Source organism: Cariama cristata, unplaced genomic scaffold (assembly GCF_000690535.1).
Source record: "Cariama cristata isolate BGI_N322 unplaced genomic scaffold, ASM69053v1 scaffold160, whole genome shotgun sequence".
In the NCBI taxonomy this organism is placed as follows: Eukaryota; Metazoa; Chordata; class Aves; order Cariamiformes; family Cariamidae; genus Cariama; species Cariama cristata.
In genome coordinates, this window is record NW_009595036.1 from 49,325 (window position 1) to 70,496 (window position 21,172).

A 21,172-nucleotide genomic window follows, 5' to 3' on the forward strand; every position below is an offset into this window, starting at 1 on the left:
AATGTACTGAACTTCTGAACTTTCGGGAGATTTACTACTGACTTTAAGTAGATCCATTAGTCATTGCCCATGAATGACAGAAGCTGATGCCATTAATGCTTCATTTTTTGTACTGTGAAGTATCGTCCTTCCAAAATCTCTAGACTACAAAGGTCTAGAAATATGTTGCTTGTTGGATCTAGATTCAAAGGAAAAGTTTAACCTGACTGGTAGAACTTTCAGGTATTTTTGGCTACTTTCACGTCAATATGCAGGATCTGAACCAGCTGACAGAGGTTTGACGCAATTAGGAAAATTAGTGAAAACTACCATTAGAGGTTTAGTAGACCTCTGATAAAATGGTCAGGCATCTCTAGGACCTGGTATGATTCGTTAACATGAATTTTATAAGACCATCTGCTGTTGGCCATCATAGGTTAATATTTCTTGACTGCCCACATGACTTTGCAGGCCTCAGGACAATAATTCCTGTTTGAGGTATTAGGCTACAGAAAAGTCTCGTTGAAGTTAACGAAAGCAATTACCTGTTTGCTCACTCTGACTGGAACATCTTTGCCAAGATCTATTTGGAAATTCAGGGTCTGAATGACCTATAACCTAGAAATATGAGCATCAGTTTTGCATCCTTTCTAAAACCTCCTAGTAACTCTTTGCTGCTATTTATTAAGTATGAATCATTTATAAATTGAGCACGGTTTTAAGTCATATGGAATAGCACTTGTTTGTTTCAGAATATTTTGGGGTTTTCATGTTCGACAACAAAAATTTCATAAGCAACTATATTTCTTTAACATTTCTTTGGTATACTTTGGAGCTCAAGTTGGGTGACTTTCAGGGTAATAAAGTTGGGGGGGGTGTTTTTTTGTTTGCTTGGAGCTGGTTTTTTTAATTCTTCATAATCAGAATTCTTGCTGCCAAAGCAAACATTGTTACAAAAATTACATGAAAAATGAAAAAAAACAAACCCAAACTTTCAAACTAATGAGAATATAAAAGATCTAGTGGTATATCTGAAAAAAAATCGTCCTATTCTTTACTGCAGGTTTGTTGTTATAGAATATTAGACTTATGCTTTTCTTATATTTCAGTTACGGAATAAGCTATTTGTCAGGGCCTTGTGGGCCTGACAGAATTATACTGGTAGAAATTCTGTTACTGGCCAAAATAAATAAATCTGATATTATCTGGTGTTTGAATAGCTTTATCTTTTACAACTCTTATGATTTAATGTTGTGAAACAAACATCTGTCATCCTTTATCCGATAAAAGAACTGATATTCTGATACAGGTTTTTCTGCTTGTATGTTGTTCTTATCTATGTTCTTCGTAAGAAAAAAAACATTTTTCTCATTAAAAAATTTCTGCAAGTTTATGTATGTTTGCTCTGAAATTTTGAAATACCAGAACAATTTCTCTGTATGGTCAATATCTGTTATATCTGGACAAAATAGTTTTCTTAAATACCTGATTTTGTACTATTGCTTAAACACACATCAAGAAATGCATGAATCTGCTCTGATCAGAAGTCACTAAAGAATATTAGACTGGCTTGTATTTTTCCTATTCTTTTTAAAACTCTGAACATCCAAGCCTAACAAATACCACACAGAGAAGTCAGCTGTGTCGTATTATCCTGTACTATTATCCTGATCTTCATATGGTAGTGTAAAAGTTAACTTTACATAAGTAAAGCCTAAAAGCCTGCAAAGCCCGAGACTAAAGAATCCGTCAGAGTTAAAACATATATTGCTTTCACAAAGATTGTAGGCGAATTGGCAGATGAGCTCACTGTGTAAGCCATGAGAGCTGGATAAATGCAGAGCCATGCGGTACTGTGTTTCACAACTCAGGCTCTGTCTACCCAATATGGCGAAGGAAGTATTTATAAGAGTAGCCTCTTGTCTTGTCAAAACCTTTCTGCTGGATTTCCAGAGCAGCTGTGCAATGTTTTGTGCTTGATAGTTTGAACAGTAAGTTCACTCCAGCTGGTGGAAATGAATATCTGCAGTTTATCAAAGCACTTTGCTGTAATATAAAGTACTTGGAAGCTTTTATTTATCTAAACTAGTATTTTTTGTATACATATATATAAAAAAAAAAGCTGGCCTTTAAGTATGAACCCTGAACTCTAGAAGTGTGTCTTTGATCACTTTGTACAGGAAATCTTTGAATAAGGGTGCTTCTTGTCTTCTCCTCAGCTGTTGGTAGCAAATATACCTAAAATCCTTCTCAAAGATCATCAGGAAAGGTCACATCAAATAAACAGAAATGAGATTTGTCATCATGAGAGGTGACATTTTACTTTGCATAAACAAATTACAACTCTGGCTTTATAATCTGCCCCTTCCGATAAGGGGCTTTGTTTTAGCCACTGCCTCTGTTGGATGCTCTTCTGCCAGCATACTGGAGAGCAGCAGTCTTTAGGTGGATAACACATAAGGCTGTTTAGGATTTTACATGTCAAAAGAGCTTAGATTCTAGTACCCAGTAGCTAACTAAAGCAGATCCAGAAACACTTATGTCAAGGACTTTCAGAAAGGTGTAGTCCTTAAGAGACAATCTGCTGATGTCTCCATCAGACTGTTTCTCCGTAGCTGTGGGTAAACCTTCCTTCATTAGTTGGAAGCAGTTGACAGGAATGTAGATGGTACTTAGAGAGACTTCTGAAACAGTGAAAGGGCAGTGCATTGGTGGGTAGGCCACCGACCTCATTCATTTAGAAGCAGCAGAAAAATTGAAACTGAAGCAAACAGTCAGAATAGTCAGGTTGTGAAAGTAACACAGAGGAAAGTTGAAAATAGAGGGAAGAGTTGTATTTGATTACTCTCAGGCCCTTCCAGCAGACCAGTTTAGAGCTGGGATTAAGCCAGTGATGGAGGAAAGAAAGGACATGAAAAATCATAGTATTATTGGGTTTATACTTGCATTTAACTGGTTTAAAAATGCAAATTAGTAGTTTTCAGTATTTCCATGCTGTCTTTTACACTTGTACTTCCTTATCTGACATAACATGATATCCAGTCAGTGAAAAAAATGCCATTCCATTTGTAATTTTTATAAGATTGTCTGAGATTAAGCTGTGATTATGTAAACTATGTAATTATTATGGATATCAATTCTATAAATTGTATTTTTTAAATACAGTACATGACATTTTCCTCTTAATGTTTAAAAAAAAAAACCAAGTGGATCTTTTTTTTTCTCCAATAGAAAAAACAAAAGAATATTTTGCGGATAGGAATTCAGAGTCTGGGTTCCGTGTTGTGGGGTGATGACATTTGTAGCAGTGATACTCCTGAAGATATTCATAGCCTTACAAAATTTCTGTATATTCTCCGTGGCCTCCTCAGAAAATCTTTGTCAGCCTGCATCATCACAGTGCCTGCTCACCTTATCCAGGTAGGAATGCTGTCTTTGCTATATTTCATAGCTGACACATGAGTTAGCAAAAATTTAAAGTTTATGGTAAGAAAATAAATGCAATTTTGGACATTTTGAAAACACTCTTTGTTCAAAAAGCAAAGTTAAAATATAATTTCACCTTAGCGTTTCTATGCTTCTGTGGGACAGTCATGCTGCAAAATCTACAAAGACCTCAGCATAAAACCATCTTAGATACAGTTATGCCTTATGTAGGTCTTAGTCTTTTTTGAAAAACTATCAAAATTTCGGAAACTGTAAAAAAAGCAGAGAATCCTGCTAGTAATCTGTTGGGTTTTGGTTGGGTTTTTTTGCAGTGTCCCTAAGCACTTTTCCACTGCCTTCAGAACGCTGATTAGAGTTTCAATACAAGATTTCAGTTCACTGTCTTCATCTGTCATGCTCATTATGATGATGTGTGATCTTGTTTTTAAAGCCAGGAATTGAAAGATACGGGTTTACTCTTTACTTCTAATATCCCCTTGTATTGGGACCAGAAACAAAGGAATTATGGTATCAGAGTAATTTTCCCAACTGCAAAATCAGAAGCTGGTAACAGCACGTTTCCTGAGAGTATATGGAGACTTAAATGTGTGTTCTGGAAATAAACTTTTTTAGCAAAAGGAAAAATGTAGATAGTCTTTTTTTCTGCAAGTGGTAATGTAACTTACAAAGGCAAAATTATTATTCACAATGAGCAGAGAACCTATAATTTTAGGTATAAATTTGATTTGATTATAGTAAAAAAGTACTGGATAAAACCTCATATTAGGCAAAATGTTTTCATAGTAGATGAGTTTATCGTTAGATTAAATGCTAACTTAGGTAAGTACATGACTCTCACTTATGTATTGCATTTTGTAAAGGTGTTTGAATACCTGCAAATGTTATTTATCTGGACACCTGATGCACTTACTGCTTAAAAAATAAAGAAAGAAACTTGATTTTCTATTTTTACCATCGCAATCAAAAGTCTATGAATGCCTCTTGCAGTGCAAACCTCCATTTCCTTACTTAACTATTTTAAATATTAGATGGCAGTTTGCCTTCAAAAAGTTTGACAGTAAAATTTAATGCAATGAATAGGATTTGTGAATGTAAAACTAGCATCATTCTTTTTACACATTGGAATTATCTGTCCATAATTGAGACATACAATTGGTTTCATTGTACTCTTTTTTATATATGATGTCAATTAAAGATATGATCATATTTTAGAGAAGAAGTCCAGAAACTTCTGTAAGAAACAAACTGAAAGACAAAGTTTTTTGTTTGTTGCAAACTTACCTGGGAAGTTGATTTTGGCTTTGTGTTTATAAATTCCATATAAATCAATTTCCATGGAGTTACTATTGAAATTATATGTCATTTTTTAAATAACTGATTTTTTTAATTTTAACAGAATTGTTTTACAGTAAGTGCTAGAATTTCTGAATAAAAAAAAAAGAAACATTATTTCCAGAATCTTTGCTTAGCAGCCTTAAACAAATGGGAGCATTAAATTTTTTTTGAAATTGTTAAACTTCATGTATCCTTCTTTAAGCACTAACTACGGAGAAAACTGTCATTAGGAGGAGCAAAGCTGCTGAGGGTTCCTTATACCCCACATTACTCAGTTCCCAGAGCCCTGCTGTGTAGTTGTTCCACTCTCCAAGAAGCCTGTTAAAGAGCCCCTGAGAGCATGTGTACAGCCCTCCATGTTAATAGTTAATTGGTGAGGATGGCAAGATGAGAGGACAGCCGAACATGTGGTCTCTCAGGCTCAAGCCGTAGACAGACCTTTAGTTATAATAACAGCAGCTGCTCACATTCTCACAACCCAGCTACTCACCATTCTGTTGCTGAGGTTTCTTGCTGGATTAAAAAAGTAAAGAAAATATCTTTTCTTTCCAAGAGAATAAGAGAGGGATTTTTTTCCAAGTGCATTTCTGTATGTGTATTTAATTTGATCAGAGTAAGTTCTAGCATGTGCTTTCTCTGTTCGATCTTAAAGTCAGTACACTGAAGGCATAGAAAATGCACACTATTTTTCTGAAGATGTAGTAAATTCCACATTTATTCCCTGAATTACTGTTTCTGTATATTCTATGTTATCTTTTGCCTCCCAACTGTATTCATTAGGTGGTCTACAAGTAAATTCTTTAATTCTTTGCATGAATAATTTCCATGAAGGTAAATATAGGTTCAAAATCACATTTTAATCAAAGTTCTGTCTGCATAACATGTACAGAAAAATAGTTTCATTTTTACCTGCTTTGTCTTGAAAAAATAGATTTTTAGTCATGACTTATACCATATCTTTTCTCTGTCAGTAACAACTCCAGTACTAGTTACTCCAGTGAGGAAGAAATAAAATTCAGAATTGGCGGTACTGATTTTCAACAGGGATGATGTCTTTCCAACCCAGACTAGTTATAGTTTTATACATAGTGTATGAAAAATGCATATATATATATATATGGTATATATATGTATTTGGAATATATATATATAGTTTGAGATTGGTTTCTTTTATATATTTTGCCAAATACTTTGCATGTTGTACTGTGACAGGGAGTTCCACAAATTCAATCTACCTGGTTTCTTTCTTTTTCAGAAAGTTTAATTTTGCCTTTACTTTTCATAGGTGATATCATTGTTGTTGGGTGATGAGACAGTAAGATGAGGCTCCCTATATTATCTTTTCTATATTCTGGTTTTGTATTTTTTCTCATGCTGCCTCCTTAATATGTTTTTAAACAGTCACTTTTCTTTTAGTCATATTTTACTTTGTTACAGTAATGTAATACAATAGTGCTATTATTGTTTGTGCACTTTTCCTATGTTCTAATGTCTGCTTTGTCTCTTTGATGACTACTGAACATTAAACAGTGATTTGGTTCTTGATGCTTTTTCCCTCTGTGGTACACATCCACCAATGTGGCCCTTTCATTATTCCAGCCATTCATTGTCTTGGATTTAATAACTTTGAATTGCATTTATCCAAAGATGATGCTCGTTCACCCAGTTTGATGGGACACTGAATGTCTTCACAGTTTTCTGTAAGGCTATATTTTGGTAAAAGACACAAATTTACAAAAGATCTGGTTGTATACAGGGTTTTCTCAGAATAATTTAAAGAAATTGTAGTCCACTAAAGAACACAGAGTCTGTGTTTTATTGATGAAACTTGTAGTGCAAACAGTGCATGAAGAAAAAAGAAAATTCTCTTTTCTTAACCACAAAAATAAGAATACATTATTCTGGAAGAGGATTTCAAGAAAATGACACTAAAAACTTATCCAATTATGAATTTTATTCAGATGATGTGTGACAAGTTTTACTTGATTGATATTTTCTACCAATTGAATATACTCTTATCTTACACTGTCTGTCAAGTAATAAATATTGAGATACTTATGAGTATGATTAAAGTAGTTGATGGAAGGTTATTTTTCAAGTCTTTCTACTGCCTCTTGAAAATGCATTGTGCCTATGAAATCAGGTGAAGCATTTGAAAAGGGAAAATTACTTCCATTTTTAAAAACTAGCATTGATCAAGGAGGGCAAACTGAAGAGAGATTTTTGCTTGTTGTTACACTTTCTAAATTTATGGAATATTATAAAAACAAGTAAGGACTTTTTCTGTATGTTGACAATCTGTGCAGTTTAGTACCTAATTAAAAAAAAAAACACAACTTTTTGTGCTGCAGAGTGTGACTTAAAGGACTTTAATGTCACAGTTTTATACTTGCAGAAGTCCTAAATTAGAATTCAAAATATTTTCCTGTTGTATTTTCTTCTTTTTCTTTAATTGCTAGAAATCATTGGTAAATCCAAAAACATCTTTCCTCCAAAATGCTAAATAATGTTCAGAATTCTGTTCCTGTTCTTCCCAATTTTGTATCACTTAATATTTTTTGAGTAGATTATTATTTTCACTGGGAGAAAGCGTAACACTTTTATTAAAGCCATCCTTTGTTTTGAACTTGAAGCTGTGTTACTAGAAAGGACTAACAACCATATTAGTCAGCATGTACCAAGGGAAATTAATTGACTAATGAAAAGTCAGTATGAATAAGTCTTGTTACAGAACCTATCCTCAGAGTCTGAAGTTCTGTTTAGCAAGGTATTTTCATTATTTCATCCAGTATGTATAAAAAATTAATTTCCTACAATATTAATGTGTTGATGCTTTGAATTCACTGAAGTGCATAAGTTACTGTATGTTTCAGTGTAGAAAAATTCAGAAACAAACCTTTTCACATCCATTGCCTTTTGTGTTCACACTGAGTAATTTAGCAGCTAAACTAGAAGTCGAGCAATAGAGTGCTTTAGAATCCATTGCTAATGTAGGATTATAAGATGTGAACTCCTATAGCTTGTGAATTTCTCACAGTTTGAAATCTTTATTCCTATGACAAGAGCTAAGAGTGATTGCCTGCCTTAGAACTCATAACTTCTGAGAGTTCACAAGTGTAAAATGCTGAATAACCTTCAAATGTATTTGATGAGGTAGCTGCTGCACACAAATTTGTATTGAGATCAAATGTCAGGTAGTCTCTGTATCATAGTTAAGCAAGCTTTCAAAATTCTCTGCAAAATAGAAACGATGAAGTTGAAATGGTCTTTATATTTTTCTGTACTGGGGCTTTTTTACTTGCTTTTTAACATTGCTTTTTGTTGTATGTGAAAAATACGGTTTAACAACCATACAAAGAAATATTCAGAGTCAGGAGTTTATGAGAGGTATTCTTGGGTTATCCACATAGTTTTCAGATATGACTCTTCTGGTTTGGATATTCTAGACATTCATGAAAGCATCTTTAAAATTATGATCGAGTAGGAAGCTCAGAGAAGGATGCAATTCAAAATTTAAATTGTGGGACAGTAAGTAGTTTTTTTTTAATTTTCTATTATTGATGATATTTGCTAATCAAGTTGCAGAAAAAATAGAAATATTTTGTTGTTTCATAAAATAAGTTTATGGTTGCCAACAGGCTGTATTCTAGCTCTACCACTTCTGATTTGGTAACAACTACCCATTTCAAAAACAAATACAATATACATCTGAAGCATGTTTTTGTACCCATGTGTTAATTGTCTTTTAACTGACTTAGCTATATTATGATGAACAGTCACATTATATGTTAAAATTGCATGCCTAAAACAGCCTTCTTATTTTAATAAATTTTACTTTTTAGAAGGACACCATATACACATCCTTATCACCATCTTATCAACACACTGTCTTTTAATCAAAAAAATCACTTTTCCAAAATGAATATGTTAAACTCTGAAAGTTAATGAGTATATGCAACATTGCAATTTTATTTTACATTTTATCTGTATAATCTGAAAATACACTCGTGAAAACTTTACAAAATTAGGTAAGATTTAGAACTAAATCTTTCAACTGCAATATTAGTCCTAAACAGTTAAATATCCCATCACAGTATGGAGATAGTCATCTGTTCAAGCATATGGAATCTTTTGGCTACTGGACTAAGTAGTTAATATAATGCCCAGTGTCCAGACATGGACACAACTGTTATGGAAGCAGAAGGGAAGAGGCTCATGTATTGAGCCCATTTGGACACTGATAAGTAAAGATTAGAAGAGTGACTTTAAATAATGCAGGACAAAGTAGTTATCTGCTTTAAGCAAGTAATTCTGTTAGAAAATGGAAAGTAGTATTGTTTTTCTGAAGCAATACTGTTTTTTTCACATAGGTAGAAGTACAAGTTCTTGAAAAAAATACCCCGTGAATCTAGCATTAAATATGGGTTTTATCTGTTTCCTGTTGTATTCCAGAACAAAGAACAATAATTTTGTGTAAAACTGTTTTTAAATTAAATTATTGGATATGTATTTCCCATCTTAAATTATTTTCAAATAACTGAATTTCTGTGCAGTGTTTGCTTAGAAACATTTTTGCATGAACTTTTGGTGTTGTTTAAAAACCTTGAAATTTCAGAATCTAATTTTATGTCTTTTTGTTTAGACCTGCTCTATTAATTACAATATAATCATAATAAAAAGGAATACTGCATCTTTAATGATGTTTTTGTGCCTGTGTAGTTAAGCTTTAATGCTAGGGGGAAAAAAGAAAAAAAAGATTAAATTAGCCTTGTAACCTCTTTCTCTTCCAGACTGATGATGGAAAATAAAAGCTCTTAGCCACAGAATGTAACACTTAGAATTAATATTTAATTAGACCAGCAAATTGTACACTGTGGCTGAAAGCTTCCAAAGAGTTGTTAGTGCCACAATTGACCTACAAGTTTAATAATAACTCACTTCTAGGAGCAAGTGCCAGTTCAGCATAGTGGAGCCACTGTAAGAAAGTCCTGTGAGATTAAAATCAGCAAACCAAATGGCAGGCGAGGATTCCTGGGATGGAGCCTTCTGGAAAGCTGGGAGCTGGAGTAGCTTTTCAGCCAGGATTCAGATGAGAACAGTGGGCAAAAAAAGCTGATCCCTCCTGTTCTGGGAGCTTCTGGTTGTAGGCCAAAATCCTAGAACAGATTTTTTCTAAATGTTCTTGCTGCAGCTATTAATTTATATCACGAATCAAGTATGAATGACTTATCTTAATCTTTTAATTAAGTTATAATACAAACATTATCACTGAATTCTCCGGTCATGAATTTTGCTCATGGAAGAATGTTTTTTGGTGTGACGTGTAATTTGGTATGTTTGTGTTGCAGAGTGTTTCATTTTATAGTATCTTACTGCTACATAAGAGGATTCTTGTTATAGTACAATATGATGAGCAATTTATTGTAATATTATGAGATATGTGATTTAAATACTAAATGTGTATACATTGTAAAATAGAATATTTTGAAGGTTAAATAGCTTAATCTTGCCTTTCATTTTTTGAACAATTAAAACATAAAGCCAGTAACTACCATTAGATACATCTGAACCTTAATTCTATGGCAAATTATTCTAGTGAAATAGGGCACCATAAGTTCAAAAATGTGCAAACACACAGCAACAGACTGAGGAAGGAACATTCTGCATTATTTATTGGCTAGATCCTAAATAATTAAAGAAATGCCTACTCATTAGTTAAAAATTAAAGCAGGTGAGAACCTTGCCAGCAGAGGGAGCAGTCATGTCTTTCCTTAGGTTCCCATCGTTTCCAGCCTACCCATCATTTCCACCCTACCTCTTCTTATTGCCCAGCCAGTTTCCCATCTGGACCCAGCTATGCCAGCCTGCTCCTGATGACAGCCTATAATTTTATATTGGATAAGGGATTATTTTTTTAAATGGTTTTATATTTCAGAATCTTGCCACTTGATTACCAACATTAGTTAGATGTTCCTTTTGACATTTGTGTACTATTCCTTGAAATAATAGTGGAGGATCTTTTTGGTCACCTGTGAATAAAATGTGATTCACTGTTTAAAGAATTAAAGTTGCAGCAATAGTTAGCCTTTCTGAATTGGTAAGCAAACTGTAATGACATTTTTTCAGGCAAAATGGCAACAAAAGGAACTCCTAAACCTTTTTTTCTTATAATGAATAATTCCCAGTGGAGTCACAGGATTTTAGTTAAGCCAATTGGTCTCAAATACATTAATTTAAGCAGTTTTGTAATGGCTTTTTTGTAGTATGACTCTCATCCTTTCAGTCTGCTTTTGCATCTGTATTTTGTACTACACTATGACTAACTTGTAGCATTGAATATTTTATGTGTTTAATTTTGTAAACAAATCTGTTCAAATGGTCATTTCATTTTTGCGATAGTTAAGGACAAATAATAACATACAGTTTTCCATATACTTGCTTTTATAACAATGAGACAATCTCATTAATAAAGACCAGATAGTGTTCAGGGGAGATGCTGGGCTCATCTCAGCCCAGATCTTGTACTAATTTCTTCCCAGCTCCTCATCCTTCACTGGAGAAGGGCTGGATCAGGCTTATTTCATCTGCCCACTGCAGCGGGACTCATGCAAGAGCCCTGCACCCCTGAACCATTCATAGTCACATGCAGCCTGTGCTTTCAGCTACTGAATGGTAAGAAATAATCAGAAGAGAAAAGCAGCAAACAGGGATTCAGCTCAAAAAGTGTCACCCTTTAATACCCTGTACATCTGTCACCTCTTTCAGCCAGATAATAATGGGATTTTCAGCACCCAGCTTTCTGGGCTTTGACTCCCACATCATCTTCATGATACCACCAAATATTTTCCTGGTACCCCAAAGCTATACATGCAGCCTCCTAAACCAAGCCTCAAATAGAAGAGGGTAGACAGGGCTTCAACGAAAAGCCAAGTTTGATTCCCAGCTCACTGTTGACTGGCTTGTTACTTTGGACAACTCACATGACATCTTTGTGCTTGTTACATGACTTGTAAATGACGAATGCAGCACTTGCCTGTCTTTTGTAAAGCACTTGGAGATCAACAGATGGAAAGTTTGATTTAAACTATGTTGTCTTCGTTCTCACTTTCGTTTCTGTAGGCCTCAACAGCAACTGTTACTGACTTGCTGGTTTTATCTATATTGAGTCATCAGTCATTTCACTGTTGGACTTTAGGTCTTCCCTCCAATGACATACTTTTTATTTTGTAGGGTGCCAAGGTTTGCTGGCATTAGATTGTTTTACAGCTCAAGTAATAGACAGATCCAGGCCATCCATCTTCAGTGAAGATCCAAAGATATTTTTTTTTAGTGTGTGATCTTAGTTTTTATTTCCTGGCTGATTAGTCTTCCTGAAAATTTATCCAGAATTTTTAAATTGGATACTGTGTCATCCACCTTCATCTGATATGTTTGATAACATTGCAGAGTTCCCATAACCTTGACAGTGGTTTAAGTGTAAGATAAGGGGACCATGGCTCAAATGTTTTGAGTTTTTAAGAAACAAAAATACTAGTTCTAACTAGATTCACAGTTGAAAGACTCTTGAGTTTATATAGACTATCAGGACAAGCATTATTAAAAGCAACTTTAAGAGAACAACCAAAATCTGGAATTAACACATCATGTAACATATTGGCAAATAGATGCTTTGTTACTCCCTTCCCATTTTTATGAGTATGTTGCATTTATTTACCGGCCCATGTCTTTGCTACAAGTTCTTTATTTATTAATGATTTATTTTATTATTATTTTTTTTTATATTGCTTGAATTATTATTATTGAAATTATTCAAAAATAGTATTCATTGCTTGAAATTAGCTAATGTAATACAGTGTACATATAAACAAATCAACCAAAATCAATGCTTCTGTGATTTCAGCCATATGAAGGGATATTTATACTTAAGTTCTGTTATAATCAGTAAGGTTCTTCAAAGGGAAAAGAAGATACCTATTCAGTCAGAATCCCTAAGTGTGGATTTCTCATCACTGAAGGCATTGTAGTTTGTAGAAAATCCTTTAAGTATATTTCCAGGATATCTGTCTTCCAGCAAAGACATCACACTTGTATTCATTTTTCCTGTGATACTGATACAGATTTCTACATACCAAAATGTGTTCATATACTGTTGCTTGTCTTATATTCCAGTGGTCTGAGTGTACTTTCATTTTAGAGCCAAAATTCAAAGTTCAGTTAGTAGATTTGGTGTGTGCAAGCACTGAGAAGGGTGCTAATCAACTTGAAGTCAGAATAAGTATAGAATTTTATACTTTACAGTCTTTGTTAATTACTGATATAACACTTTTTGGCAGAGCAGTTATTAATCTTTTATTTTGGGGATTTGTGAACAATGAAGAAGTGTGCGAATGATATCTTTCTATAAAACTAGTACAAGGGCCTAATACCTAACTTCTTTTACCAAAATAAAATGTATGGTTAATTCTGTGATTTTCTGAGCAGTGATTATTAACAAATGGTGATAAATATTTAAGTCATGTTTCTTAATAATTTATCTTTTCAAATTAAAATCCTTTGGATATTAAGTAGTAATGACAAGTGGTAAATATTTGTATATTCTGAAGTCATTACCACATCATCGTGTGATAATCTCTCAGAAAATATCAAGAATTATTTCACCTATTGAATATTCAGCCAGTGTTTCATTACAGTCCAATGTGGCTGCCTATATTAGAGTCCTCCGCTTACTTCAGCTTTATGAAAGAATGTAACAGAAAGAAAAAAGGCACAATCAATTTTTGAGCTTTTTTTGAAAATTCACACACCAACATTTGCTTTTAGTTCATAAGGTTCATATTACTTTGCATGATCTTGCTTACTTGCTGTTTATTATTGAGACCTTCTTTCAAATGGAGGGTCAGGATTACTGGACTCACCTGTTGGTAATAACACAAATCGTTGCCTACAATTGCAGTTTTACCTAGACTTGGGGGGAGTATCTGAATTCATCTTTAAATTCTGTAGTGTCATACGGAATATAGGGAACTCACTCATTTAAACTAGGTTTTGTCACAGTGCTAGCAGTTGTTTGTAAGTAGTTTTTAGGTAATGAAACCCATTTTAGGAGTCAATGTATTAACTGTTAATTAAATGTTTTTAAAAAAAAATCAGTGATGGGATTAGATTACCAGAATGTAAAGGTACAGAAGTCAAATACAGCCCTCTACCAAAATATATGCCTAATGTCTCTTTTCAAGGAGACATAGTCTTAAAATACCTTATTTTCAATTCAGTGTGTAAATCAGTATTAAAATTATGTTAATGTATTGAGCAGAATACAAACGCAAATATACGAAGCCCATGTGATTCAAGAGCTTAATATATTTATAGAGGTGCTGGTTGGATCTCATTGTAGATCTTTAACATGAGTCTCTTATTTTCCTTTAAATTTTGAGATTGTTTATATGTACTATGTAGAAAAGTTGAAGCCATTCTAAGGAAATTTTTCATTCTTTGACCTTACTTATTGCAGTACAAGGACTGAGAATTTAAATATTTTTATTACATACATTTTGTTAAATTTTTGATTTCTTTAGAAACTGACAAAATAAAAATAGGAGGACATATCTCTGGGTGTTAGAAAAATTTTGACAGGAAATCAGAGGAGAAATAGAAATTACAACAGAGTAGAAAAGACAGATTTTTTTCCTAATACAGAATCCAGATGAACCAAGATTGATTTGATTAATAGTAGTAATGATAAAATTGTGGTACATTAAGAACTCAATCTGGTAGAAACACACAGTATTAATTTCAGTATGTAAGACTGAGCATACAGGCTATACATACATTTGTGTTGGTAGAATGCTATGCTTTATACTCAGATACAGGAGATGATACGTCTTGAACTGCTTTATTTGTAAATAAGTATTTTTAAACACGCACAAATAATTACTCAAAGCTATGTAGATTCTGCAAATAAATTAGTAGGACAAAGCAATCTTTTTCCTTAAGTGCCCTTCCCAAAAGCTGTTAAACACATATGCATAGTTCCCATTAACATAACCAATGAGCTACATGAATTTTCTGGAGATGTTGTTTTGAAAGTAGACTTTGGTTGAGCCCAAATACTGCAAGTTTGCACTTAAAAGAAAATGTCTGTCTAAAACAGTGAGCACAAGGTAAGATATAGAATTGATGCCCAGCCCAGCCTGCACAACAGGGTGGCTACCATGTTGTTAGAATAATTACATTTTGGCTGAACTAACTAATTTAGGAAAAACTGCAGTACATCTAGCAAGACTGAAAACTTTCCAGGACTAGCTTGGGGTTTTTTGTATTTTTTAGTGTAATTTAAAACAATACCTCTTCTAACTGCCAACAAACTCTTTCACCCCGTTCCTGGCTTCCCTCCTAACCATGTCCTGGCTCACCTCCAGAGCTGCCAAGTTTGTGCCAGAAGCAGGAGGTAGATTTGTATGGGGCTGGAGGAAGATCTGGAGCTCTGTTAAATTTTCAAGCCCAGATGGGGCAACATGATTTGTGTGTTTATGTCAGTATGCCATACATCACAACTATCTGTGTGCTGACGTCAGCTTTGATTGGACATTAATGTGCTGAATGCTGCAAACTAGAAAATACATGATAGATACAGATCTATGGCAACAATGCCACATAAGCAAATGTCTATTTGGTGTGGCGATTCACTGTGCAAAATATTTCCCAAGATACACTGCATTAAGCCAGGAGAATATTTTGACACACTTTAAAAACAAAACCAAAATCAGCCTGGACAAACAGACTGCAATTTAAGAAAGCAAGCCTGTTCAGAAGAAGAGCTGAAACCAACATATTGAAGTATGTATCATTAGACAAATACTGAATTGCTGTCCCTCACTTTAATCTTTCCAGAATTAAGACCATATAGGAAAGATGCTATTCTTATGATTTGCAGGACTGTTAATGAGGAGTATACCTTGCTGATAGTTGAGCATCTTTCTATCCACAGTTTTTGTAAGCCATTGTTATCAAAACCAGCAAGCAAAAGCATTAACGGATAGCAAATGTTTTTTCAAATGATAAAATATTTTTTCTGTACCAAGAGTTTAGGTTGGCTTCCAGAAATCATCATTTATTTATGTAACAGTTTTTTATTTCTTGCTTATACTAACAACATCCAGCAGCCTGCTGAAGAACTGGTAAAATACAGTAATTTCTGATATGTGGATTTATAGAGGTCAGTGGCTACTTCAGATTTGTATTTGTACCATCTTTATGTGATTGCCTCTGTAGAATAATAGGACCAAAAGTTTCCATTAAAATGTGGTATACTGTCTCTCTCATCCTAGAAGAGGAAATAATTTGCAAGTCAGCTTTAATATTTCACAGGTGGATATAATAGCAAAGTTTAGGGATTGATGTGGAGGCAGTGTTCTTTTACCTCAGATCACTTATGTTATTCCTCAGAAAGGAAATTCTGTAGTATAGCACATCATTAGACTTTGTAGGTAAAATTGAAGTTCTGTGATTCCATGGGGATAGATCATTTTGGCCTGTGCACAAGTAGCGGCTTTGAAAAGACACCAGTCCCCAGGATTTAGTGCCATCTGGCCTGTAAGGTGTGGAAGGGAGGGGGTGTAAAGGTACCATGGGATCAGTGGATTTAGGCCTTGTAACCTGAGCAGATTGGGCTGTGCAGGACAGGCCACAAATTACTTTGTGTAGTGGTCAAAAAACAGAATGTAGATTATTCTTTGATGAGAGTAGGAAATGTTCACCTTTCACATCTGCTTTGTAGGCTTCTCTATGTCTATGAAATACGCTGTTATTGAAATGTGGGTTCCTGAAAGCAATTGGTGTTCTGATCACCATTTTAATAAACCTATATGTCAGTACAATGCATAGACTTTTATAATGTATCTAGGGAGGTTTCCTTTCTCTCTGCTCCTAATTACTTTATCAATTGTTATTATCAGATAGTTTCCCAGTGTTTAAATTGACCATTCATAATAAGCCTCGGTCATATAGTTTATGAAAGAAGTGCAGAATGTACAAAATACTTTAAAATTAATAAAAAATACAAAACTATAACTTGGAGCTACAGAGCTAATTCTTCATACTTGGAATGGGTATTTTGAGGTGATTAGTCTTGATAGCCCTGAAGGTATGATGGGGATAGCATCTACAGCTGTCAAGAACAAGAGTATACCAGCTGTCCAGGTGGCTTTAAGATAACTAATTCTTATCTTAAAGAAATAATTTGCTTTTTAGCACAGATTTGTCCCTTTTTTTTTTCTTATTAAATACTGACATCATCAAAGCATTTAAGAACAGGTTATCCTGAGTTACCTGTGGAGATCTCTGTTGTGACCTTTGAATGTTGCTTTCTGCTATATAAAATTAAGTAAAGAAAACTGTGCGGAAAACAGCTTATTTAAAGCACATGACGGTACATTGTTTCACAAGACATAAGGCATAACTTGCAAATCACAAATATATTGAGAAATGGTAATGCAACTTGAAGCTTTAGATTCATATATTGTGTAGAGAGGAAGTTTTAGAAAGAGAAATACTGTAGAAAATGCTTTGGTTTTCCATGTTGTTTGACTGATGACCAAAATGAATAATAATAAGGTTGTGCTTGCTCAAAATATTAGAGGTGATATGCCTAAGTATATCAAAAAACAAGGTTTTCAGAACACAAACAAAAGCTGGACATCTCACTCATAGTGGAAGTCAATGAGAGGTACTTAGCTGCACGTAGCTTGTAAATCTCTCTGATGTGAGCAAATGCTTATGAAGATTTAGGAAAATATTAATTTAGTGCTGAGTTAGCCCTTTTGTGTTTTCTTTAAACAGAAATTTAAATTCTTTCTTTTTTTGAAGAAAAAAGCCCTCTAATGTAATTTCTAAGTATTGATGACCTATTTTTTCCCCACAGTTTGTCATTGGGAAGACCAAGGCTTACTCTATGAACATTAATTACCTTTTTCATCACATAGGATGTGTATTTTGTTTCCATGTCTTACAGAATAAAGCAATTATGGAACGTGTAACAAACTTGTCAGATATGGTAGTTGGTCTTGAATCATTTATTGGCTCTGAGAGAGAAACCAATCCATTATACAAGGATTACCACGGTAAGTTCCATCTTTAGCAATGCAAAAAGTCTGCCCTGAGTGTTTCTAGGGCACTTAATGGCTTACCCTCCAGTTGGGTATCTGCTATAAAGTAGCATTTGATTTCATTTTAGAATATACTTCTTAAATGTTTCTCCTTGCTAACCAGTCTTGAGTTAAGAAAATTTTCAGTAAAGTGCATTAAGGCTGCAAAGGAAACATGGCAACTCCTTGCATGTTGTCAAGCCGTATTACTGAGGCATGGCTCAATCAGATGTACATCTCAACAGGCAGGCTTTGGGGAATTCACATGCAGAGGAGGCTTGGCAATCATCTGACCAGCGAGCTGAACTTGTCATGAAATCAATACTTTTGATCTGCCAAGTTTTAAATAGAGAACATGGAAAAACATATATTATATTAAGGTGAATAAACTGCTAAATAATGTGCTATATAAACTTTATCTAAAAATAATGTTCTGATTTTCAGCTTTAACTTACGGCACTTATGCATTTAAAGAAACGAATGTGGATATGTGTTGCATGTAAAATATGAAACTAATTTTGGTAAAAAGTCATGTAACCTTTCAAGTGATTTATCTTCAAAATGTGTAATGGTGTTTAATCTTGCATTTTGTTTCCCAAAGATTTTGTTAGCTGTTGCAGCAGAACTATTTAAATTTTAAAAGATGAGATTAGAAGTTATGCATAGCCAAATCAGTGAATAAAAAACAGTTTTAGCTAATCCAGAGTGGTGCTCTGAGTGTGCATAAATTACAGCTGTTATTATTGTGATACTACTGTAATTCCATGGAAACCTTTAGTTGAAAGTAAACTGCTTATCTGAAATCTGCTGTAAACATGTGAGAATGTGGCAGTGTTTTCCATAGCAGAATATATAGAAAAAGAAGCAAAGATGGTTTTGAAACACCACTGTGTGTATGCAGACTGTAATAAACCAGAGAAAAATCTTTTTGACTATGAAAATAGTGCACATTTCATTATCTGAAAAAAGGTGAATGAAAAAGAAACCATGAACAAAAGCTAGAATAATTTGCCTAATTATTTTTCCAACTGTATAATCGTCATGTGGCATTTGTTTATGCTAACATAATTCTGTCAATTTGATACTCCTTTTCCCAGTACTGAAGAGATCCTTTAAGACAATCTGTGTTTTAGCAGTTATTTCCTGGTTTCCTGGAAAAATGTATGCTAAATCATTTTTGGTACTACTTAATAAAAATTATATGCCAATATACATAACCTTTGAGCTTTAGGCAACCTTAATTTAACATTCTAAAAATAGGTATTTTTGATGATTTTAACTTTGTGGATTCTTTTTGCTTAAGAATATATTTTAAGATGATTTATTTACTGCAAATGATGATAGAAGTTTGATTAAATTATTGCATTATTTAATGAATCCTGCATTAGTATTTTTTTAAACTGTCTGCAAATTTAAATGGTTGAAAAGTCAATAAAATAAAAAAAGAATGATATAGATGATCCTTAAATAAATTTTTTAGAATACTGTATATAAGCAACCCTGTATCATACCTGCTGTTCGTATATATAATAATTATATTTTGAACTCAAAAGCCAAACAAATAATTCTTATATGTCACCAGACTGGAGGCAAGGATAGAAGGTTTCAAAGTAGAAAATTATTTTTCTAATATTATTGAGAATTTTTGTAATTATTGCCCATAACAATTACATTTTTTAAAGTATTTCAATTTTAGGAAACTTTCTTCCCTTATTCTTCCTTTTAAAAAAATAAATAAAACCCTGAAAAAATACTTGCCTTACTTTAAACTAGAATTTTAGTGTTTGGGGTTTTTCTCACAGCTGCCATTTTCAAGTAAGATTTCTTTTCTAAATGTTCAGTATTTTCATTTAGATGCTGGCTTTATGAATAGCAAATATAAGCCAGTAATTGAGAAGCCTTGTAGAGTTTTCCTGATTTTCAGATGTAGAAAATCACCCTTAGGTTGTTCAGAAACTATATTAGGCTGCACAAAAACCATCCAGCGTCCTTGTCAGAAAAAATCAGCTTGAGTTGCAGCTGACAGAATGCAGAGCTTGCAGTGCACCTAGTGCTGTTAAAAACATCTGAACAGCTATATAAGCCTCCTGCACGAAGAGAACGTATTTCTCCTAGGATGGCATATGGGTTAAAATTTATCGAAAAGCATGCTCTAAATCAGTATTTTCCAGAAGCTTTTTTAAAGTCATTTTTAGGGCACAAAACGAAGTACTTCTCATTAGAGCTTCAGTGGTTATCAGTAACCCATAAGCCTTGTTTTGCTGGCTGCTTACTGGTGCATTTAATAAAATAAAGATCACTCAGTGGTGCCGTGGGCAGCGTGCAAGGTGATAGCCATATTTGCTTACTGTAAATACAAGAGAAAATCACACACAAACCGGCTGTAGTTTTGACAAGTATTAAGATCCCTCTTTACATCTGTACTTCTGTACCAAAGTGCAATTAGTTTTCCTCGCACAAGGATTTCTGTTTATCTTATTCTGCTTGATTACTTGAGTATAATCGCACCGTTTGCTTCATTGCTCCTGGTAGTAAGCTCCAGTTTAAAAAGGGGAGGATGAGTGTGTGTAAATATACAGAATTCTGCTGTAAGACTCTAATTTATGCATCTGGATGACAGCGTTTTCTTAATTTTTTTCCCCTCCTTTACTCTTTCTTTCCACAAGGTTTGGTTCATGTACATCAGATTCCTCGGCTTAATAGCTTGATCTGTGATGTGTCAGACACGAAGGACCTTGCTTTTAGATTAAAACGGAAGCTGTTCACCGTTGAGGTAAGAGAAACAGTTTTGTTTCACTATTTAGAACCCAAAAGGTGGAGCTAATCCCATCTCTTATGTTTCGTTTTGTGAAATACATAAAATATGCATCAGATGTTGTAAATTAATTTCATTCTGGTTTTGCTGTGCAGAATGGTTTTATGAAATACTGTAATATGCCTTCTAATTAAAAATGTCTCATTTGCTGCACTAGATCGGTCCGTTATAAATAGTTTATTTTGGTTTAAAATGTACATAGAAAGTAGGCCACAACCTTCAGTAACAAAGTGTGACATATTTCTAAGGATGTCAGGAGCATATTTAATTAAATGTTAATGACTTGCTCTTACTTGTGTTAGTGGGTGGGAAAGTAGCTACATGTTATTACCCCAGTAGAGGGATTTTAATGTATAATGCTGCCTAAAATTGTGTGTGGTATGAGGGATAAGTGTCCTTATCAGTATTCAGAAACCATTTTCTTTGCATTACTGAAATCACCTTTCGCTCTTTT

General features: G+C 33.9%; 1 protein-coding gene across 1 annotated transcript in view; it reads left to right on the forward strand.

Annotated features, from left to right (window-relative positions):
* Positions 1–20,676, forward strand: part of ELP4 (elongator acetyltransferase complex subunit 4) — a gene marked incomplete at its 3' end in the record, with an annotated part of 61,452 nt that extends 40,776 nt beyond the window's left edge. The window contains exons 7-9 of the mRNA XM_009700111.1: positions 3,211–3,399; positions 17,771–17,879; positions 20,570–20,676. Of these exons, the coding sequence (XP_009698413.1) occupies positions 3,211–3,399; positions 17,771–17,879; positions 20,570–20,676 (405 nt within the window). The remainder of the gene's footprint in view (positions 1–3,210; positions 3,400–17,770; positions 17,880–20,569) is intronic.
* Between the last annotated feature and the right edge of the window lie 496 nt (positions 20,677–21,172).